The sequence below is a fragment of the Mytilus galloprovincialis genome, chromosome 13 (assembly GCF_965363235.1).
Source record: "Mytilus galloprovincialis chromosome 13, xbMytGall1.hap1.1, whole genome shotgun sequence".
NCBI classification, from domain to species: Eukaryota; Metazoa; Mollusca; class Bivalvia; order Mytilida; family Mytilidae; genus Mytilus; species Mytilus galloprovincialis.
In genome coordinates, this window is record NC_134850.1 from 50,222,151 (window position 1) to 50,247,993 (window position 25,843).

At 33.6% G+C, this 25,843-nt stretch overlaps 1 protein-coding gene across 1 annotated transcript; it reads right to left on the reverse strand.

Annotated features, from left to right (window-relative positions):
- Positions 1 to 685: 685 nt before the first annotated feature.
- Positions 686 to 24,723, reverse strand: LOC143057892 (2-phosphoxylose phosphatase 1-like). The gene is made up of 3 exons (XM_076231352.1): positions 24,619 to 24,723; positions 17,878 to 18,006; positions 686 to 6,624 (listed from the first exon to the last, which is right to left on the reverse strand). The coding sequence occupies exons 1-3, from the start codon at positions 24,701 to 24,703 to the stop codon at positions 5,444 to 5,446; spliced, it is 1,395 nt and encodes a 464-aa protein (XP_076087467.1). The 5' UTR covers positions 24,704 to 24,723; the 3' UTR covers positions 686 to 5,443.
- Positions 24,724 to 25,843: the final 1,120 nt, after the last annotated feature.

A 25,843-nucleotide genomic window follows, 5' to 3' on the forward strand; every position in this document is an offset into this window, starting at 1 on the left:
ATGTGTTGTTTTTTTTAACTATTAGGATTTTTATACCATTTGGCATCTTTTATTTATGTGTTTTTTTTCCCCCATTTTTTGCAACATATATTTTCATCAACACACCAAAACACTTCAAAATTAAGAGTCAGATATATACTTTGCCAATTTTTCTTCATATTCTAAGGAATGCTATGATAACCATTATGTGAAGAAAATAAGACTACATTTCTAAAAGTGGCTCAGGATCATATATTTATGTTTGATATCAATCAATTCTAAATAAAATGTTTTCGAGTTTAGTATGATATTTTTTTATCACCGAACTAGAACACATTTTTGTTTAGGGCCAGCTGAAGCTACGATTTTTGCTGTGTTGAAACCCATTGGTGGCCTTCTGATGTTTTCTGTTCTTTGTTTGGGTTGTTGTCTCTTTGACACATTTCCCATTTCTATTCATAATTTTATTTGTGGAAACCTTCAAATTCCCATTTTTAAGGTTTTCCAGGTGTTGTTTCATGTGTGACCACAGTCAATATTGGATTTGTTTTTTGGCAATTAATATTATTCACTGACCCCACACTACACAGTATATAAAACAGCATTTGTAACTGTGAAATCCAGTATTGACTGCTGTAATTCTTTAAACACAGCACCATTATTCCTAAATTTTGAATCAGTCTTGATTCAAAAAGAAAGACGTGTGTTACAAATTCAAATGTTTTATTGATTTAAAATCAATACAAGACACTTTTTATCAACAATAACACAAAATAAACAATTTAAATAAAATAAACAATGATCAACAATGCAAATTTATAAAATGGATAACATATTCAATCTTAAAAATATGATAAAATAAACCTATACATGTAGTAAATAAATGACTTATTATAAATCTCTTAAATCATTAAAAACTTATTTCTTTTATACTCCATGCACATTGTAATATCATTATTTCATATACCCTTATGAATTTAATTTGTTTAGAAAGAGTCATATGTTCAACAATATTTCAAAGGAAGACTGTAAAAAACACACGGAAAAGTGATATTGCACAGTTAAAATACATGTATCTAAATATACAAATCTGAAAAAAACTCAATACTTTGTGATGCAATTGTAACAACCAATTACACGAATTCCAGCTTTATTTCCAAATAATTGATATTAATAAGTTACCTTTTGTAGCTTTTGTATTAGGTTGGTACATATATATTATAACATGGCATTTTTCAGATCAGACCCCTTATCAGCCCTAAGTCATGATATCAATGGAAATCACAGTACAATTGGGCAGGTGTTGAAGCAAACAGTTTTTAAAATATGTGGGCAGTATTTCGCCTGAGCATATGGATGAGTGCGTAATATACAGATTGATAACAGTCTTAAATTGGGTTATTATCTAAAAAAAAAAAATGTTTTCTGTGGAAAAAATTAATTGTTTCAAGGACAAATTTATAAAGTACAAAACACTACATTTACATCACATATCACAAATATTTCCAACTTTGTTTGGTTTTACATGTACAGCAGTTTTCAAAGATACAAAATATATAATTTATTACCCCTTGATACACACATTGTGTTAATATACATATGAATCAAAACAATAGGTCAAGGCCAAATCCATACATTTATAAAAAAAAAAGTGTAAAATAATATGAATACATTATGAACAGTTATTTTTCAAAAAATTACCAAATGCATTATATTTCATATCAGCACAAAAGTCCAACAGGGTTCACTACAATTAGATACATGTTAGAACATAAGCACTTCTTTAACACAATGTTTTCACACTAGCACTAAAATAACACAAGATTTTCACACTAGCACTTAAATAACACAAGATTTTCACACTAGCACTTAAATAACACAAGAGTTCACACTAGCACTTCATTACATCAAGGTTTTACACTAGCACTTCATTATCACAAGGTTTCATCATAGCAATTCATAACCACAAGTTTTCACCACAGGCACTTGTCTCAGAAAATAAATTCCTATATATACCTAATGTTATATAAAGGTATATAGGGGAAAAATTCTGAGACGAGTTCCTGTGGTTTTCACCCTAGTAATTTATAACCACAAGATTTTTATACTAATTTTAAGACTTTATTTCATAAGGTTTTCCCACTTAAACTTTATTACAAGATTTTTACACTTGCACTCCCTTACAAAAAAGTTTTCACACTAGAAATGCATAATCTCTTAGCTTAAAATTACATATGAATAACATCATGATTATAAGACTAGTTCATGCATTAAGTGCCAGTCTTTGTAAGAATCAGGCAATTTTGAAAAAAAATCAAAACATGGCTGAAAAAACCCCACTTACCCAGCCATCCTATTTTGAAGTAACACTCATCCTGAGTTAGAAATGGTAAGTCTTTAGTGTCTGCGTGTCTGGTAACTTGAGAAATCTTTAGATAAACTTTGGTTAGAATGATAGCAAATTACAGAGTTAGCTCCCCTTAATTGTTAATTTCTAGTGCATTGTAACCAAATTTTATCTCCAATTACCAGAACAGGACAAGGAAACAAATGGTATACTTTTGCATCATTATACATTTTGAACATAAATTAATGTCAACTTGAGTGGTTTTTGTTTGTCATGTTTTCACCACTGCCTGATTCTTAAGTAGACTAGCACTTAATATTTTAAACAAGATTTATTGATTGATTGATTGGTTGGTGATTAAAGTCACTTTCAGCAATATATGGCCAATGCATGGTTGTCAGTTTTTATCGTTGGAAGAAGCCAAGTGCCTGTTAAAGAAAATAACTGACAAAGCTGTCAATAAGAGTAAATAGGAATTGGAGTTGACCACACTTGACATGTGTGGGATTCCAACTCGCAACCTCAGGGTTGGCAGACTAGGGATACACATATTTTAGTTGGACTACTAAGACCACTAGGCCTTCAACATAACCAAGTCCCATTTTTGAAGAATATCTGTATAACTGAAAACTTTCAACAATGTTGTCTCTATTCTTGAAATATGATTATATTGAAGTTATATAGTTGCTATTTAAGGTCAGACCATGACAACAGCATTATATGGATAAGGATCTGAATGTAGTTTACAAGATAGATTTTTTTTTACAGAATAAAATTCTCCTTGACACTTGATCCTATTTAAAGTTGGAAACTATCAAATTCAAAGTTTTGTCCAAATTTGTCATTTATGCTTTAACAAAGATATACTAAAATAAATCAGATATTTTTCTTTTGTCATTCATATATATGTATTTAATTAAAAAATACAATAAAAATTAAAATGTCAATTGTTCTTGAACAATTGAGAGGTCTTTCCTTTTGTAATGTAAAATACATGTTCCAATAGACGTAGAATGTATTGAAAAGTTCTTACACAGGTTATGTCCCTTACAGAAAGGTCAAATCTCTTCTGTCAAATGTAAAAAAGTTGCGCATCATCCACCTCAACGTTTTTCACTATTTACTATTTCTGTTAGTACAATCGTTTTTGAGATATCGACTAAAAAAACACACTAAAAATCCTTTAAATAAGGTCAAAAACACATAATTCGCTATATGGGACGTGACCTTGACCTTTGTCAAGGTCATTAGTCCCCAATGTCATTGCTGAAGACCCCATGGGTCTAGGACCTTTAGTTATATAGTAAAAGCTGATTTTCTCTTTTCAGAAACCTAGAACAAGAGTTATGCCCCTTACAGAAAGGTCAAATCTCTTCGATCAAAATGTAACAAAGTTGCGCATTAATGACCCAAACATTTTCCACTATACAACACTTCTGAAAGTATTAAGGTTGCTGAGATTATCCCATAACAAGGTGTTAGGTCAAAGGTTTCTGAGTTTTGGTGGCCAAACATGTGTTAATTTCAATAGGGGCATAACCCTACCAATGAGTCGTTGAATCTTTACGATCCAAATGTAACGAAGAACCAGGGTCTGGTCCTGAACAAATTTCACCCTTCGTTTTTTTTTCTACCTATTACGGTTACGGTGTTGGAACGATAACAGGGTTTTTGGGTTTTGGAGGGATTACTCCGAACTGACAAAATATTTCGACTCACAGGATGAGTTCATTCATGACACCGACACAAAGTGTGAACATGAAAGTGACACGTCTTACGGTTAAGGCTGCTAACTTCTTCAAAGTTTGGCGGAATAATAATAATAATAATTAAAATGTCAATTGTTTTTGAACAATTGAGAGGTCTTTCCTTTTGTAATGTAAAATACATGTTCTAATAGACGTAGAATGTATTGAAAAGTTTTTACACAGGTTATGCCCTTACAGAAAGGTCAAATCTCTTCGGTCAAATGTAAAAAAGTTGCGCCTCATCCACGTCAACGTTTTTCACTATTTACTATTTCTGTAAGTACAATCGTTTTTGAGATATCGACTAAAAAGTTGTAAGGTCAAAGGTCAAGGTCAACCTTACAAAGCTTTAAAACACACTGAAAATCCTTTAAATAAGGTCAAAAACACATAATTCGCTGTATGGGACATGACCTTGACCTTTGACAAGGTCATTAGTCCCCAATGTCATTGTTGAAGATCCCATGGGTCTAGGACCTTTGGTCATATAGTAAAAGCTGATTTTGCCTTTTCAGAAACCTAGAACAAGAGTTATGCCTCTTACAGAAAGGTCAAATCTCTTCGGTCAAAATGTAACAAAGTTGCGCATTAATGACCCAAACGTTTTCCACTATACAACACTTCTGAAAGTATTAAGGTTGCTGAGATTATCCCATTACAAGGTGTTAGGTCAAAGGTCAAGGTCAACATACACATTTGACCTTGAGGTATTTTTCAAAGTCACATCAATTGATGAAGAATGGTGAAGATCCTAGGTGTCTACAACTTATGGTTTCTGAGTTTTGGTGGCCAACCGACACCCGTTAATTTTAATAGGGGCATAACCCTACCAATGAGTCGTTGAATCTTTTCAATCCAAATGTAATGAAGAACAAGGGTCTGGTCCTGAACAAATTTCACCCTTCGTTTTTTTTTCTACCTATTAAGGTTACGTTGTTGGAACGATAACAAGGTTTTTGGGTTTTGGAGGGATTACTCCGAACCGACAAAATATTTCGATTCACAGGGTGAGTTCCGGATAGGTATTCATGACGCCGATACAAAGTGTGAACATGAAAGCGACATGTCTTACAGTTAAGGCTGCTAACTTCGTCAAAGTTTGGCGGAAGAATAATAATAATAAACAGAAGAAATACAGTAAGGTCTTTCCCTTTTGAAAAAGGAAAGACCTTAATAATGGGAGAAAAAATGACCATAAAAAAATTGTAATAAATATATATATATGCGAATGGGAATAATTCAAAAATGAATACATTTTTATCTAAGTATACCCCATTCAATGTAAAAAAAAATGTCCCTCCTTTATACATTTTTTTAAGAAATTGTATTGCACAGTGAATATAAATATATTTTTTAACAGTTTTGTTTTTTAAAGATTAGGAATGCCACAGCCTTCATCATATGAATCAAGTCCATTATCATGTAAATGATTATTTACAAAATCAAGAAAATATTTTAATTTGCAGAATCCTTTTAAAGTTTTATTTTTACAAAATGATGCTTTTGAAGTCACATCTTCTCCATTAAAAAATACTTTGATAAAATAATGCATTTTATTTTCAGTCTTTTTATATAATTCTATGACTATCCTTGAGGCAAATGGTGGCCATTTTCCATTATGAATTCCTAAAACAGTTGCAAGTGGTGTTATGGTCACATCATGGCCAGAGTATAAAACAAAAGATTCTACTGGTTTACGTCTCGCTACCTTTTTCATTCTATCTGCCATTTCTTCTAATAATGGATGCAGATATAAATGAGCAAATTGTATGTAGTTTCTATTTTCAAATACCATTTGTTTTCCTACACGATCTTGTATCTTGAAAATCAAATCTAAATGTGACTGATTTACACACTTTCGTTGATCCTGTGAACAAGGCAGCGGTATCCCATGGCAAGCAAATGTCATGAAAACATCAATTAGAGAAAAAACTGAAATGCTAACAGGTATTTCAGTTTCTAACACTCCCCTTAATCTATTTATCAGCAATTGTTTATCAATATCCTCTCTTTCTGCTTTGTCTGCTTCGTTCTTAGCTTTTCTTATTAATTTATCTGCCCCTGGACAGTGGCAGGACCCTGAAAATAAACTGGGACTACAAAATGATGCTTCTCTGGATCTATTTATTCTGACGAAAGGCAGAAAGGTGTGGTTTAAAAACCCAAGCAGAACAGCCACTGCACTCTGGTAAGTTCTAGAATACCCTGTACTGCGAACATATAACTGAGTTATATTAAGAAGACCTCCATATTTCCCTTGAAGGTAGCGACCAGTCGTAATGTGTTGTTTCATTCCAAATGGCGTCAAATCTGATCCTTGGCATTTGTTCTTATTGGGATAAAGTGAACTGTCAAATCCAAAGTTTTTTTGATTTATCCATTTTTGTCTTGTTCTATCTAGAAAACGAGAGATATTTTCGAACTTTGAATGTATTTTACAACTTAAAGTTGGAACTTGTATTCCAGGTAAACTATGCATACCAGTTCGAGCACCATGACGCATAACCATGTGAACTAGTTCTAAGGAGTATCCAGATATGTTACTATCACCTGAAATATAATGAAATAATTACATTGACTTGTACTACAGTTAACTATATGAATAACAAAAGTGTGTCAATAGTACAAGAATGCCCCACTCACACTACATGTATCCATTTCTATGTTCAGTGGACCGTAAAATTGGGGTAAAAAGTCAAATTTGACATTAAATTGGAAAGATCATATCATAGGGAACATGTGTACTAAGTTTCAAGTTAATTTAACTTCAATTTCAATAAATGGAAAAAATAATGCCCCACTATTGTCGGTGGGGCATAAAAATTGATTTTGTATTAGTTACATTTGTATATAAATCTAAGTATATAAGCAATGACACATGTAGGACTGCTCATGAGAAAATCATTGATATTCCAAAGGACAAAAATATAAACAATTATAGGTCACTGTAGGGTTTTATTGTCCAATAATATTGTAGTGACATTAATATAAACAGTTACATCCGCTGATAATTGATACTGTGACAGTTTCTATGTATCTATTGTTTCGACCACACACGGGTTCATTATCTGCACATAGTTTAATAAGGCTTTTATTAGAATTATAATCATTCTGTAACTGTAGTTCGATCGTTTGAGTTGTATAATAAATATTAGTATTTACTTGGATTCTACTTTTTATATATATGTCAGTAGCGGATCTATAATTTTTCATAAGTGGGGGCCCACTGGCTGTCTAACAGGGGGCCCGATCCCGTCACGCTTCAGTGATTCCCTATATAATCAACCAATTTTTTTTTCTCAAAAGGGAGGGCCCGGGCACCCTGCCCCCCTAAATCCGCCTCTGTATGTAGCATAAGTTGCCACATAAATTGGCCACGAGGATTTAAAACTTTTTTCGATTTAGTGAATACATTGGAGACGAAGCTGCACCACCTATAATAATTCCAACAAATTATGGACGTATTGATTAATTTGATGACATTTCAGAAGATTGGATACAATATACCGAAAGACTTAACCATTAATTTATTGCAAATAACATTGAAAGTATGGAAAAGCAACAAGCAATTCTTTTAATTGCCCGTGGCAAAAAGACATAAACTTATGAGGAATTTAAGTACTCCGCAAAAGCCAGGGGAAAAGACTTATGATGACATTGTTAAGTTAGTTAAGATGAGCCAGTTTGTAGCAGATCTTAGACAGATATCTGAACATTGTGATTACAAAGCTACTCTTGATGATATATCGAGAGATAGACCGGTCTGTGGAATAAAAGAAGACCGTATTCAGAGACGTTTGTTAGCTGAACCTGGATTGACATTAAAAAAAGCAATGGAAGTTACAACAGCAATGGAAAAGACAGCTAAGAACGCACACGATCTGTAAGTTCAGGAACCTAAGCAAGTGCACAAAGTTACAATTCGTAATGAGGAATGTTACAGATGTGGAGGATCTCATAATTGAGGATTGTAAATGGAAAGACGCAAAGTATTATGTGTGCGATAAGAAGGGACATTTAGCGAAAAAATGCCGAAATAAAGGGAAGCAAAATGCTAAAGAAAAACCGAAATATAAGCAACAAACACAGCAAGGGAAAGTGAACCCTAAGCAGCGTCCGACTAAAACACATTTTGTTGAAGAGGATATTGACGATATGGAGGATACCTTTACAATGTATCAATTGGAAGATACAAAAAGGAAACCGTATCTAGTGTCCGTTAAACTCAACAACACTGAAATAAATATGGAAATCGATACAGGTGCATCAGTTTCAGTGATAAGTCAGGAGACATGTAAACAAGTATTTGGAAGTGACAATTCATTCGAAAAATCACCGTGTAGTTTGCGTACATACACAGGAGAGAAAATTGTTAGGAAAACGGATTGTTACCGTTATATACAAAAGTCAAAGTGTGGATTTACCGATCACCGCGGTTAAGGGAACGGGACCGAGTTTAATGGGGCGTGATTGGCTTCATAAACTACAACTCAACTTGCTGGAAATCAATATTCAAAATTGAGCAATTCTCACAATCAGGAACCGGAAAAGGACAAGGAGTTACAAGACTTGTTACGTAAGTACCCTCAAGTATTTAAAGAAGGACTAGGCACATTAAAGGGGACTTAAGCAAGGATTTATGTAGATAAAGACGATACACCTAAATATTTCAAAGCAAGGCCAGTGCCGTACGCACTCAAAGAAAAAAAATGAAAAAGAACTTGATAGATTGGAAAAAGGTGGCAATATCGAAAAGGTTGAATTTTTCGAATGGGCTGCTCCCATAGTGCCAATAATAAAACCGGGCAATTCAGTAAGGATTTGTGGGGACTACAAAGTAACTATTAACCAGGTGTCTAAACTTGACAATTATCCGATCCCTAAAACCGATGATCTCTATGCAACATTAAGTGGGGGACAAGCTTTTTCCAAGTTAGATCTGAGCCAGGCCTATCAACAAATTGTACCCGACGAGGAGTCACGTAAATATGTAACAATCAACACGCATAAAAGATTGTATCAGTATAATCGTTTGCCGGTTGGAGTTTCGTCCGCACCGGGAATATTTCAAGGAACAATGGAAAATTTGTTGCAAGGAATCCAAAGAGTTGTTGTGAGAGTAGACGACATTCTTATCACTGGAAGTTCAAAGAGTGAACATTTAAACAATTTAGAAACTGTATTAGGCAAGATACAGGAATCAGGTATGAGACTCAACAAGGACAAATGCGTATTTCTAGCACCTGAACTAGTGTATGTAGGTCATAGAATTACTCAATATGGAATATATCCTTTAGAAAGCAAAGTCAAAGCGATTACAGAGGCACCGGAACCTAATAATGTTACCGAGTTAAAATCGTACTTAGGAATGCTTAATTACTACAACCGATTTCTGTCGGATTTATCTTCAAAACTAGCACAGTTGCGTGAACTGTTGAAAAGGCAAAACAATGGGAATTGAACAAATCACAACAAGAGGCTTTTGAACTATCAAAAACTTTACTAAAGTCTTCTAAAGTGTTGGTACATTATGACCCGACCAAGGACATTATGCTATCGTGTGATGCTTCAACGTATGGAATAGGAGCCGTCCTGTCGCACATAATGGAAGATGGATGTGACAGACCGGTTGGATATGTTTAGCGCACGCTAGCACCCACCGAGAGGAATTATAGTGTTCTTGAGAAGGAGGGCTTAGCCGTTATATTCGCACTAAAGAAATTTCATCAATATTTGTTTGATAGAAAATACACCATTTATACAGATCATAAGCCATTGATAGGATTATTTAACGAAAATAAGTGTATTCCACCAATGGCAGTCGTAATAATTCAGCGTTGGGCTTTGACACTGTCCGCATATGAATATAAGATAGCCTTACAAAGAAGGAGAGAAGAATTCTAAAGCTGACGCACTAAGCCGTCTACCGTTAAACCGAGAAGGGAAAACGGAAGTACCCGCAGAAATGATCATGCTAATGGATCACATGGATACTACGCCAGTTACTACTCAGCAAATTAAAGCATGGACACGCAAGGATCCGATATTGGGACAAATAACGAACTATGTTTTGAAAGGTTGACCAAATTACAGAGACAATGATGAAATGAAGCCATATTTTAGTCGAAAAACAGAGTTAAGTTTATTTGATAGTTGTCTATTGTGGGGAAATAGAGTTGACTTGTTATTCCAAACCCTGGAAGAGAAATTATTCTTCAAGAACTAAACGAGAGGTCATGAAGGAATTTCACGTATGAAAGTACTTGCGAGAGGTTATGTCTGGTGGCCAAATATGGACGCAGAAATTGAACACACAGTTCGTGCATGTCACAAATGTTAGGTCATTCGACATGCTCCACCAGAAGCTCCAATGCATCATTGTGAATGGCCATCAAACCCATGGTCAAGGATACATATTGATTATGCAGGGCCACTGTACGGAAAAATGTTCTTAGTATGTGTTGATGCACACTCAAAATATTTGGATGTACATGTAGTGAACTCTGCAACCAGTGCAAACACTATTGAGAAATTGCGCACTATGTTTGCAATTCATGTATTACCAGAAAGCATTGTGGGTGATAATGGAACACCGTTTGCTAGTCAGGAATTCCAGGATTTTGTTCAAAGACACGGAATTAAGCAAATTCGTTCTTCACCATATCAACCTAGCACAAATGGGTTGGCCGAGCATGCTGTTCAGACATTTAAAGAGGGAATGAAGAAGGCTACCGAGAGAAGTACAAATGTATAGAAACAAGAATGGTGAAATTCTTATTTATGTATAGACTAACACCACATGCCACAACCGCTATTGCTCCAGCTGAAATGTTAATGGGATGGAGACCAAGATCGTTGCTAGACTTAACATATCCGAACATTAACAGTCGTGTTCAATAGAAACAAAGACAAAAACAATCGCATGATAAGACAGCTCAAGTGAGAAATTTTAATGTAAGAGATAGTGTGTACATTTTGAGTCACAACCGTGAAGCTAAATGGATTACAGGAACTTTAATTAAAAGAACAGGACCAGTTTCGTTTGTCATTGAATTAAACAATGGCCGAACTGTAAAACGACATCAGAATAAGATCAGACACAAATATGATCAGTATAGTGACAATAAATTACCAGATATATCTGAGATTCCAGATATTCCGATTCCAGTCGTATCCGATAATCAAGCAAATGTAGAAATAAAGGCAACAGTAGTATACCGCTGTTCAAAACTCATAAATCCATGGACAAAAAACAAAATCGGGATAACAAACTAAAACCGAGGGAAACGCATTAAATATAAGAGGAGAACAACGACATAACACTAAAATGTAACACATATAGACAAAATCCCACGAGAATGACAAATATAACATATATATATAACATCAAAACCAAATACATGAATTTGGGATAGACAAGTACCGTGACACGTCTTATCGCAATGTGAATTTACACTCAAAAATAAGAGAAAACACCGTCTGGTTCTAGTGACACTAGTGACAATTCAAAATCCATTATAAAACCTACCGTTGAGACTCCGAGACTAACCAGAAAACAGAAACCGCCAAATAGATATGGAGATTTTGTGTATAATTAAAATTGAACGAACTTTAGTTAAGGCAATGGTTAAAATGTTGAAGGGCAGAATAATCCCTTATAACCTTTTTATACAAAGAAATAAGGCAGTCTACCTATTCTTTGTTTTGCATGCAAAATAGATTTACATATTGCTTAGGTATTTTTCAATTTCTAGTAGGATTTAGGAAATATAAACAGTTACATCCGCTGATAATTGATACTGTGACAGTTTCTATGTATCTATTGTTTCGACCACATACAGGTTCATTATCTGCACATAGTTTAATAAGGCTTTTATTAGGAATATAATCATTCTGTAACTGTAGTTCTATCGTTTGAGTTGTACAATAAATATTAGTATTTACTTGGATTCTACTTTATCCTAAGTTGCCACAAATATATAATGTGATCATACACCACATTCACAATTAATACACCTTATTCATGTTATTGCTATTTGTCTGTTTTTTTCTGGAAATCACAAAGGATCCAGTAAAATTTTGACATCAAACTGACTGACGGACGGATAGACACATCTAGACAGACTTTGTTGGTATGGGACTTGTACTGTTTACAAATCAAAGCGCTGTAAGCGCTGAAGGCAGTTAACCAAAAACCAAGGCAACCGTAATTATGAAAACTGTGGCAATGTTGCCTCAACATTAAACATTCATATATAGTACATTCATGTTTATCTAATGATTTATTTATTAAGGCAAATAATTTATATGTTATCAAGGTTTCAAAAGCAATGCATATATCAATGTATATTTTTTATGGTGAGTCTGCAGTGGTACAAGTTCCCAATGATTGCAGTTGTTCTACTTGGTAGTTAACCTTGGTTTTATTTGACTGCTAGAAGTTCAATTTGACTTAGTATGAACATGTAATAGTATGAATGGACTGGTTTCCCTGGAAAGAAAACTGAGTTTGTGTTCTATAGTACAAAAGTTATGAGACACGAATCGGACAAATGTTCACAACAGGGATCAAAGGTGAGGTCTGACTGACCTGCCCATAGTAAATGTAAATGATTTGTTATTTTGTCCCATACATATGAATATATATAATTTAGGGGTGGGGATCTCAACGGTTTTCAAGTTCTCAAACAGGTAGGGTAGGCAGAGGATTTAGGGGGGCAGGGGGCCCGGCCCCCCCTTTTTAGGAAAAAAATTGGTTGCTTATATAGGGAATCACTAAAGCGTGACTGGAACGGGCCTCTCTTAGGTCAGTCAGTGGGCCCCACTTATGAAAATTTCTGGATCCGCCACTGGGGGGGGGGGGGGGTAGGGTGACCCTAGGGACTTCCCCTACATTTCATTTTATTTGTTATATTGTCCCATACATGAATATATATGATTTAGGGGTGGGGATCTCATTGGTTTCCAAGTTCTCAAACAGGAGGGGTAGGGTGACCCCAGGGACTCCCCCTATATTTCATTTAATTAGTTATATTGACCCATACATGAATATATATTGTTTTGGTGTGGGGATCTCGACCGTTTCCAAGTTCTCAAACAGGAGGGTTGGGATAACCACAGGGACTTCCCCTATATTTCATTTGATTTGTTATATTGTCCCATACATGAGTATATATGGTTTAGGGGTAAGGGTCTTGACCATTTCCAAGTTCTCAAACAGGAGGGTGAACAGTGACCTCAGGGACTCCCCTATCTTTCATTTGAATTGTTATATTGTCCTGTACATTAATATATATGGTTAAGGGGTGGCGATCTCAATGGGTTTCAAATTCTCAAACAGGAGGGGTGGGGAGACCCAAGGGACTCCTCCTATATTTCATCTGATTTGTTATATTGTCCCATACATGAATATATATGGTTTAGGGGTGGTGATCTCGACCATTTTTAAATTCTAAAACAGGAGGGGTGGGGTGACCCCTAGCGACTCTTCCTATATTTCATTTGATTTTTCATATTGTCACAAACATGAATATATATGGTTAAGGGGTGTGGATCTCGACCGTTTCCAAGTTCTCAAACAGGAGGGGGTGGGGTAACTCCAGGGACTCCCCCTATATTTCATTTTTTTATTTATATTGTCCTATACTTGAATATATGCAGGGGCAGATTCAGACGGGGGAGGGTTGCGGGCTTGCACCCCCCTTAAATTTGCAAAGCATGGGTTGTTCTCAGCTTAATAAAGAATATTCCGATAATTTTACCTCAATTTTTTTTTAACCTCGCTCTGCTCGGTGAAAATTTAAGTTTGCGCCCCTCCTAACCTAAAATCCTGGATCTGCCCCTCATATGGTTTAGGGGTGGGGAGCTCGACCGTTTCCAAGTTATCAAACAGGAAGGGGTAGAGTTGCCCAAAGAATGCCACCTATATATCATATGATTTACTTACATTAAGGTATATATAATATAGTTGCATTATTTGTGAAAATAAAGAAAGAAACTTTCAGCTACTTTAATTGATCCTTCAAATTGAGAAAAAACAAATAACCCCTCGAAATTGCAGTAATATGTTTACACTTTAAAAGCATCTCACATGCATTATCATCATTTATCATTTATAAAGAAAATTTAGACTGTGACCATGAACATGTATATTGTTAGATATACTGTTCCCAGCTGTCACGTTGTATTGGATTTTTAAATTAAAATTTGTCAAAAAGTAATTTTGAGTTTCTGAATAAAATATTTTTCTGCTTTCTTTTACATATATATTTTAGTTTACAATACTAGTGTTTATATTCATTTACCATGCATAGATGTATTTTTTTCACCTGCTTGGATTTATTTTGTAAAAGATCGCCAAACCCGGAATTACCCTTATCCGCTTCCGGAATCGGATCCGATTTTGTAAAATTTTGTCTTCACGGCCGCCATTGTTATGTGTTTACAATGTTGTTTTTGTCAATCAGATACGATTTTACTCGAATTTATACAATATTTGTCGGCGATTTTCTGTATAAAGCTAGCAGTTGAACAAAATGAACATCGCCGTCATGAATAATAATGATAAAAATAAGTTTTTAGCTCGTTTAATTGGAGACTTTGGTGAACATGGTGAAAAGGTTTTCAAAGTAATTTCTTATTTTCTTTCAAATGGAAGGTAACTACGTCGGGCGTAGCTAGAAACCAACTATCCTAGTCGAAATTCCGCTTGCAAAAGTGGAAGGTCGCGGACCTCGGACCACTCTAATTTGCACACCTGCCTCCAAATTGAAAAGCTACGAAAATTTCTTTTTCTAATTTGAAATTGCCGCCAACAGCATGAACAGTTGAACTTATTATATAATAGACTACTGACGTAGTTGTACTACGTATTGATGACAAACAATATTCCTACGACTTTTGTCATTTGGGAAATCTAAACTACTTGTCTTAAGAGATTTTCGGCGATTAAATATTTCATACAATTGTTCTTTGACATCTTAGCTGAAAGCACAAGTCATAATGAACTACACAAGGATTCTTAATAAGCACTACTTCCTATGTGTAACTTTAAAACTTTTGGATAAATCGACGATCATTTAAGGTTTTTCTGGTCATTTTTTTTTGTAATCCAGAATAAAAAGTATTAAAAAAGTGTTCAATTAGTTATATATAACATAGTAGCAAGCTAGATAATAACAATGGCAAGTATTTCAGGATTTATTGGGTAGAACACAAATCTAGGGTGCTCGCATAATGCAGCTTAACTGCATAAAAACTATACATTGTAACATGAATAACAGAGTTTCATTGCAAAAAATTGATTTTTTAACGTGACTGGTTTTGGGACACCTGAATCAGTGTAACCATGGAAGTATTATATTGACAGGAACTACAACGATTTATTAGCACTTATTTATAACCCGGGGAGCTCTGTAGAAAAGATATGGAAACTGACTAATTAGTATGTTATCGTTAATAGCCCTTTGTGACCATGTGCGATGCCGCCGTCCTAAACTGACCAGACATACTTCTTATCATCACGTGGTTTTTATTGCGAAAGGTTATCTCTAATACCTGTCGGAAAACCCCTTTGTTTATTTCAATCTCGTCTGTGGTCTTTCAGAATTATTCAATTTTTCAAAACAAATCGACTGATGTACAAAACAAAAAAATCGGACGAGAACTTTGAATACTACAACGTTTTGAAATGGTGAGTGACAATATTTCATCAGTTTGTGGGGTAAGTTTAAATCGTAATTAAGGTGTGTTCCGGTTACCGCCGGTTAAAAATAAATATATTTGATAAAAATAAATACTGTGAAGTTTTGAGTAATCTATATAGTTAAGGTACTGGATAATCCTGGAAAGTAGAAATTTCCAGTTTAAAATACGAAAATTAATCGAACAAGTACCAACATCAACAAAATACAGCAGAAGAAAACAGAGATCTCACTTCGTTGTGTAGCTATTTATATAATGTTGGTTAATATCTTTTTAATTGTGAATATAAAAACTTCATGTCTACCCGCAATTGAAAGACCTTTCCGATCATATAAAGCCATGGTCAGTATTTTATCATTTGAACATGTATGACTATGCCAATACTAGCCAAGATTTAAAAAAAGTCTTATGACCCGAAGTTGTTTTCTCACAAGGACAAATCTTAAAGTTATCAACTTCTACTGTAAATCTAATACTTTATATATTCACTTAAAAAACAAGGTTTAATGTCTATATCAAACACGTAAACTGAAACTGTTTTACAGTGCACTTAACATATACATGTCCATGAAATCAGAATTCAGGGATGTATATTTGGCAGTCAGGATATTTCATATATAATTATATACGTAAAGCCTTATTTAACATGGTGTTATACCAACCCTGGATTTGGAGTAAGTCTTATAATTGCTCTATAATCAAATTGTCTTTTTTTAAATCTTGATTAAATCGGCTCAATTTTCAATATGTACAGTCCCGAATATGAATGAAATACATGCCACTGGACGTAAGACAAATAACTTTCAATCACAACTTATGATGTGCTTTTTCTACCCTTCAACCCTTTAAAACAAATCCAATATAGTCTTTTTTGTCAACAGATATGGTAAATAATGGACCCAGACTATAACTGTCGTTTATGTGGAACTACAGAAAAGAGAACTGCTCACCACCTACCATGCGAAAAATCAAAATATGCTAGAGACATAAAACTCTCACTAAACAAATTATGGTCAATTTATAAAACTATTCACAGCATATCCAATCCAAGGGTCCATCGCTGCCAATTTGCAATCCAACACATTGTATGTGATAAAATTTTATTTTGAACTCTTTGCTTTTACATTCGATAAGATGTGACGAATCATCCGATTTACACGAACAATATATCTCACTTTCAAAATGTGAGGAAAAAAAATCATCGGGTATATTATTTGTCTCAAATTCATCCATTGTCAAAGTGTTTTTTTGGAATTAATGATTGTATGTCTCGTTCACATTCATCTATACACGTGTGTATAAACTGTTTCCTTAGGATTTATGACAACATCCGCTTCCTTCGTGTATTGCCGTACCCCGGAAACAACCGACACATGACTTTATCGCAATGTGCCACACGCTGGTGTATTAATATAGTGCCATGTTTCAAGTTAATTAACATGTCATTAAATGGTACGCGGCATCGCAGATGAACCGTTTGAAGTCGGGTCGTAGTAGTTCCTGTCAATATAATACTTCCATGGTATAAACAAGGAATTATTTGAATCTGGAATAATTTTGAATTCTGGAAAATTGATGAGAAATTTATGATGAAAACTAACCCAACTAAATAGGATTAGTCATGCCCGCATGGCTCAGGGGGTTAGTTAGTTCATACTGAAATGATAGTGAAAGTAAAATTAACCTTAGCCATGCACACATGGATAACCCTATTTAGTTGGTTAGTTTTCGGATTAGTTATCACATAAGCGACACGATGGGTGCCACATGTGGAGCAGGATCTGCTTAGCCTTCCAGAGCACCTGAGATCACCCCTGGTTTTTGGTGGGGTTCGTGTTGTTTATTCTTTAGTTTTCTATGTTGTGTCATGTGTACTCTTGTTTGTCTGTTTGTCTTTTTCCCATTTTTAGCCATGGCTTTGTCAGTTTATTTTAGATTTATGAGTTTGACTGTCCCTTTGGTATCTTTCGTCCCTCTTTCATCATACATTTCTGATCAATTTTCCAGAATTCAAAATTATTCTGGATTCAAATAATTCCTTGTTTATATATTAATTATATATTTTGAAAATAAAGCAGAAAAGACCAAATAAATTCTTACCTTCTTCACCACTGTTTATATGATTGAAAGAATTACAATATTCCATTGGACGAAGAAATGTTTTTATTAAATTCTGATGTGGTGATTCATACATCAAGTCTTTTACTACCTCAATATGGACCCAGTTGTCTGAAATATATATTTCAATGAACAAGTTAAGTCAAAAATACAGAAATGGCATATAGCTTGTTGTGATGTTCTTTTTTATTTTCTGAAAAATACTTTTTTAAATATTATTTATTAAATTCATTCAAAGTAGGTCAGCATTTGTACGAAAAGCAAATTATCTCTAATCTTAAACATGGTTAAATTTGAAGTAATATATATATACATGTATGTACATGTATATAGTTAAACAAAATTCAGAACAACAAAAGTTAAACTTCAATAAAAATCAATCCTCCTTCCCTCTTAAAAGGCAGTTCAAATTTTTGTATCCTTCATCTGGTAAAAGACACTTCAGATCAGCACCAAGACATTTGTTCAAAAGTACAAAATTGTAATTCAGCACTTTTTCAGACATATCCATATCAAGACATTGTAAGACCAACACAATTTGGAACCTCATTTCTTTTTATTCAGTAGCTTATACATTGTAAGTTATATGTTCATAATGATAAAAATAAGAAAATAAAAAATTGCAATAAAATAACCTACATGTACATGTTGCTATTTCAAACTTGATATTGTTTGAAGATAAACTGTACATGTAAACATATGTTATCAAAATTGAAATTTTATGCCTTAATCAATATTTCTTATGTACATTTTTTTATTCTTATGTAGCTATAATAATTTTTTTGCAATGAAGATCAAAAGTGCACAGCTTGTCTCAAGTTGCAATTGTAGATGGCCATGATGGCGGTTGTTTGATCTCTGAAATTCTAAAAAAAAAAAAGTTGTTGGTAAAAGATTTTAATATTGTTATTGACATTCAAATATTGAGACATACATGTACATGTAACTTGCAAGGAATATATATTAAGAGAGATCTCTTTTAAAAATAACATAGTACATGTTATTATTTATAAGCCATACTCTAGATCTCCCTGAGTAAATAAAAGTTATGAATAAATTGCCTTGGTATTAAAGTTTGTAAACAGGAAACAATAAAAAAATCATTAAACATTGCTATGGTCTACATTGTATCACATATATAACAAAGAAGATGTGGTATGATTGCCAATGAGACAACTGTCCACAAGCATATGTCCACAAGACTCAAGAGACCAAATTGACACAGACATTCATGTTAGAAGCTGCGCTTTTGTAGATATCATGCAATAAATTGAAAAAGGGTTGGGTTTTTGTAACATCGGAAAACTGGGGTGTACTCTAAAAACAGGGAATATCCCACTTTACCTGACTTGATTGATTTTGATTTTTGGTGTTTTAATGCCACTTTTAAGCACCGCATTTAGGCTATTTTGTTGCATCTAGTTTTCATCGGTGGAGGAAGCCAGAGTGCTGGAAGAAAACCACTGACCTTCAATAGGAAAACTGACAATCCTAGTCAATTAAGATTGGAGTCAAGTGCACCCGCACGAGCGGGGTTCAAACTCACTACCTCAGTGTTGATTAGCCAGTGATTATAGTAGTAACTACTTAGACTACTGTGCCGAACCTGCTGAATACATAACATAAGAAATAATTGCTATTGGACATAAAGCTATCAAAAATCAATCAAAAATATATGGTACATGCACAGGTATTTTGGGCATGGATCCATTACTAGTCGATTACACTACCTTTTTTACTATCCATAAGAGCCCCAAGTGAAAGCTACTTTTTTCACTTGGGGCTCGTATGGATTGTAAAAAAGGTAGTGTAATCGACTAGTAATGGATTGTTGAGACTTGATATACAGGGAAAACGGTACTATTTCATTTTCCCAGCATTAGGTTGGCCTTTTGTGTACCCAAGACAGGTGAAGGAAGTCAACTTAGGAGGGCTGTGATTGGATGTAAGGGTACAATATATTTTTTTATTTATCTATGAATAACTGCAGTGTGTAAATTTACAATATAAATTTTAAAACCTATTGAAATATTTTCTAGAGAATTATTCGAAGAGGCTTTCCAAAATTTCATAAATTTGGTGTAAAATGACAGTGGGCATGGATAACATAAACAAGCTCCGTTCACTGGCGGATCTAGAAATTTTCATAAGTGGGGGCCCACTGACTGCGCTAAGAGGGGGCCCGCTCCAGTCACGCTTCAGTGATTCCCTATATAAGCAACCAATTTTTTTCCCAAAAAGGGGGGGCCCGGGCCCCCCCTCTAAATCCGCCTCTGTCGTTGGAAATTGGTCATGATACTATTTCAATTTGGGTTCAATTTTTAAAACATAGTAATAAAGTACTAACACTTTAACTACGGAAGCCCTGGAGTGCCATGCAAAAAAAAAATTTCAACTTGTGCGCACAAGTTACTATCTTGCGCGCACAAGTTACTATCTTGTGCGCACAAGTTACACAACTTGTGCGCACGAGTTACACAACTTGTGCGCACGAGTTATTAACTTGTGCGCACGAGTTGTACAACTTGTGCGCACAAGTTACACGTGATCTTATAGACATGCGCTGTTTTGCTAAAGAGACTACTTTATGGAACGCCGTAGCTGTCGAATACAAACATATGTTTATATACATGAATGCACATATTTTTCAATATCTGCACATGTTTTTTTCTATGTATACACATACTTTTCATAGTTTACTTTATATGCACTTACTTTATATATATATATATATATATATATATATATGCACATACTTTTCCTACATATGTAAATCGTTTACCTTATATGCACATACTTTTCTATATATATATTTGAACAAAGTTAACCACATATGCATATACTTTTTTCCTATATATGCACATACTTATTCTACATATGAATGTACAAATGTAGTTCTGCATGTGAATACTTTTCTCAGTATATTTCAACGTGATAATTACAATTCATATTATGCTTTTCTGTTGTTTTTTTCAAACTGAACTAAGGGTTCCAATATCATAAAAAGAATGTTTATTAAGAATTTCTTAATGTTGTATGTTGTTCAATTAAGCAACTTTTGAAATCATTTCATATGAATGCAATACTATTTTTGGCATGTATGATGGTATGGCGCTGTTGTCTTCATCTATAGTCACTTGTTTTAATGCCGTAACTTTGTATTTTGTATGAGTCGTTTGTATTACATTTTAACACAAGGAATATTATCACTAATGGTGTGTTGAATTCAGTGGTTTTTGTCCCAACAATTCAGTGATAACGGGTCACAAGTTATATTAATGAATTTAGTTTGGTGTCCGCACTTTGTCGTTAATTTGCCTTATCCAAAATTATTGAAATTCACACACAATGTTAATAATCACACAAAGTTAGGCCGAGTTAGAATTTGGGCAGTAATTTTTTGGACAATTATGCCCCTTTATAACTTGATAAATTGAAAATTTTAAGCAGGGGCATTCGTGTTTTCAGACTTTTTTTATACAGGTTTTATGTTTTATTAGTAAAAACATTAGTAAGAGCCGAATGCACTTTGTCGGTGTGGGAATAATCTATAAACAGTGAATGTAAAATGTCATAGAGTGAGACAAAAGTATTACTGTCCAGCAATGGCGAAAACTATTTCTATAGAGCTTTATATTTTCGGTATTAAGATAGAATACCTGGATGCTTCATATTTTGTTTTTAATAGCCTTATGTTTCGAAGTTTCCGTCTGTCATATGTTCTTTGGTCTTGACCTATTATAAATGGTACAGCAACTGGTTGAACAAAATTATAGTTTTTTTGTCATGTGAATTTCTCCCTTTTTATGAGTGATCAATGTTAAAATTAAGTTATTATGTACGTTGCTCAGATGTAATAACGCAGTAGGTCAACTATATGTGGCACATTTTCATGATTCATAATTCTTTGGTCAATGTTATTTTTTTTCTATAAAGAGTGTACAAGAATGGCCCACTGAATTTCTTGATGTCTTTAAAAAGATGCCCATTATCAAAATGTTAATCACAATCAAAATGTAGATATGTCAAACGTATTTAAAGGGGCCATACTTGCTCGAACTATCAAGGGTTTTACATTTGCAGTAATATCAAGCTGGGCCCTTGGGCCATTTTATCAATTTGATAAGTAATTTTATATTATATCTTAAAGAGACAAAAAATTTGATAGAATCATGTATTCATTTTCAAGTTGTAAGCTTTTGAAAATTGGGGGTCGGGTGGGAGTAATGTATCTCTCTTGAATTTTTCTCTTTGTATACGAAAGTAATTATATATATATATTAATATAGCAAATTTACAGATCTAACATTGTTGGGTTGATGTTAAACGAGTTATATATTAATATATATATATTCGTTAAAATATCAAAAAAATAAACTGTTTTCATAGAAATGGTTATGTAACGCCTTTTTGTAATTTTGACAATGCAAATGTTGAAACCAAAATAGCAATACCTTAACATGTAAGTTATGGAAATATTCAAAGTTGATGAACCACGACTGAAATAACGTGGCTGAACAATATCCATGGAAATGTGACAATATACAACTACATACAAAATACCATGGACTTATCATAAGTCGTTCCCTTTAAACAAATATAAACTTGTTAACTATGTGAAAGTTTCAATGTCAATAAACCATGATGAGGGGTTGGGCTTTATAACCTCCATAGAAATATGACTTGCAAATGCCAATAAATTTTCAAAGTCAATAGACAATTACTGAGGGGACAGGGACAAATATTATCTATGGAAATGAGATGTTCCAATACTTATACAACTGTATAAAACATATCATTGAACCACCACTTGTGGTTCAACATAAACTAGACCTAATCACAAACTAATACATTGCGAAGCCAACGCCGACGCCGTAAAAATAAAATGTATACGTATTGAAAAGCTTTAAAAAGGTGTGAATATCAAATATGATATGATGTGCTAGCATGTAGTTCTAAATTATGATTTGTCTGATTTACTCTGCATTTCTTGTTTTGCGTCTACATTTTCAGCATTTTGAGATAAAGGTGAGAGTGCAAAAACAAACAAAAAAAGAAATGAAATTTTCCTAGTTATAAAGGAGCAGAACTGTAGTACAACAGGTGACTTTTTGCGTTTTATAGTTTTTTACCTTTGTGTATGAGCTTTATCAAATTAAGTAGAGGCAAAGTTGAATTAGAGTGCAGCAAAATCAAATGGAAAGATGGAAGGACAGACGGTAAAACGGACAATCAAGGGTAATACATGTATAATGCCCCATACGCCTATCGGCAGGGCATAAAAAAATTCCACCGTCTTTGGTCCTTTCTATAACATCATAATAATAGAAAACAATTCACATTTTGAGATCTTAGACTATACTGAATACTTTGAAAACACATTAACATTGGTAAAGTAAATGGCAACTTAAATTAACAACTGTTGAACCGTTAGTGGTAATAATCTTTGTGTTAAAATTTAATACAAACAAATCGACTCCTTCAACGTTTTGACATGAAAACCAAGTGACTATAGATGAAGACAACCGCGCCATACCATCATACATACCAACATAATATTGCATTCATATAAAAATGATTCCAACAGTTGCTTTATTGAACAACATACATCATTAAGAAATTCTTAATAAACATTCCTATTATGATATTGGAACCCTTAGTTCAGTTTGAAAAAAACAACAGAAAAGCATAATATGAATTGTAATTCTCACGTTGAAAAACTATGTTCATATATACTGAGAAAAATATTAACATGCAGAACTACATTTGTACATTCATATGTAGAATAAGTCTGTGCATATATAGAAAAAAAGTATATGCATATGAGGTTAACTATGTGCAGATAGATAAAAAAAAAATGCGCATATATGTGCATATATACAAAAGTATGTGCATATAAGGTAAACGATGTGCATATGTAGGAAAAGTATGTGCATATATATATATATATATAAAAAGTAAGAGCATATCAAGTAAACTATGTTCATATATATGAAAAGTATGTGTATACATAGAAAAAAACATGTGCAGATATTGAAAAGTATGTGCATTCATGAATATAAACATATGTTTGTATTCGGCAGCTACGGCGTTCCTTAAAGTAGTCTCTTTAGCAAAACAGTGCATGTCTATAAGATCACGTGTAACTTGTGCGCACAAGTTGTACAACTCGTGCGCACAAGTTGTGTAACTCGTGCGCACAAGTTGTGTAACTTGTGTGCACAAGATAGTAACTTGTGCGCGCAAGTTAGTAACTTGTGCGCGCAAGTTGGTAACTTGTGCGCACAAGTTGAAATTTTTTTTTTGCATGGCACTCCAGGGCTTCCGTACTTTAACACTTTGGTAAATTTAGAAAATGTTAATATTGTCGCCTATGGCAGAATAAATAGTACCGTTTTCCCTATACTCAAGATAGCAAGGGAAATCAAAATCAATCAGTCTTCAGTCATATTATACTATTTTGAAACATTTATATAATAACATTTGATTTTATCACAAAGAATAGAAATTTTTATCTCAGAACAGTACTGTGTTGAGAACAGTGCTGAGTCATCATAATAAGTGAGCTAGGGTCCAACTGTTCCCCAGTAGCTGGTTGTGATTTGTATTATTTTATTGTGTTCCCCCTAGACTATCTAAAAAATAAAATTCCGAAGCCCCTACATATGGTGAAAGTATTCAGGTAAGAAGAAGAATGTGGGAAATACATCACTTTTCACTTACACATAGTTTTGATTCCAATAATTATGCAGATAAAGCAAATTACACAAATTATCAGCAGCTTTTTCTTAACTTTCATCCTCATCATGATGTTTGCACTCGGAACATATAAACATTCTAGACTTTTTATAGTACACGACACTTTCCGAAAGGGAATATTATAATTTTAAAACTATTCCGAAACAAGATGTAAGTAATTCCGTGACAAACTTTGGGAAGATTTTTGTATAAGCGTTTTTTTCATATTCAAATCTTAATCACATAAACATGATAAAGGGGATTGAAAAAAAAGGCTAGTAATTTTGTTATATTTTCATAATTTAGCTATATAGATAAGCTTTCTCGTGATGTGCAAAATTATATAGATATCTTGGAATCACATTTACTCCTAGTGGTATATTTAAGCAGTGTAAAGATGAATTATACAACAAATCTTTAAAAGCTTGTTTTAAGCTACAGAGATGCTTGTCATCATCTAACCCTAGTATTGCCACTTTTTTACATCTTTATGATCATACAATTAAACCCATACTATTATATGGCAGTGAAATATGGGGAATGTTTAGAACGGATTCAGCTGCTTGTAAAAAAGATAATGATTACATATTAGAAAAAGTCTTTGGTCAGGATTCTTCTGAAAAAGCTCATACCAAATTTATGAAATATATTCTTGGTGTAAACAGAAAGTCAAGTAATATTGCTGTAATGTCAGAGCTTGGTAGATTTCCTATGTATTTTACTATAATTTTATCAATGTTAAAATATTGTCATAGACTGGAACAGTTGAAAGAAGGATTACTATTTGATGCATTTATATGTTGTAAACAGTTACATAGCTCTAATGTAAATACATGGTATTCTAGTATAGATTATATTTAGAGAGAGATTGAATTACCAAATTTTGACCAATCAATTGGTTCTTTATGTCAGTATGTTAAAAATAAACTATGTAAAAGTTATTTCACATTTTGGAATAAACTTAAGTATCAAACAATTAACTCCCAAAAAGGGAAGCTTGGTACTTATTTTTCTATAAAAAATTGTTTTAAAAAAGAAAAATATTTAGAATTGCAGGACTTCAAAAAAAGACAGTCAATTTGTAAATTAAGAATAAGTGCTCACTCTTTAAAAATTGAGACAGACAGATATTCAAAAAAGCATATAGAAAGATCTCAGCGTCTTTGTTCTAATTGCTCACTTGGTAAAGTTGAAGATGAGCTTCATTTCT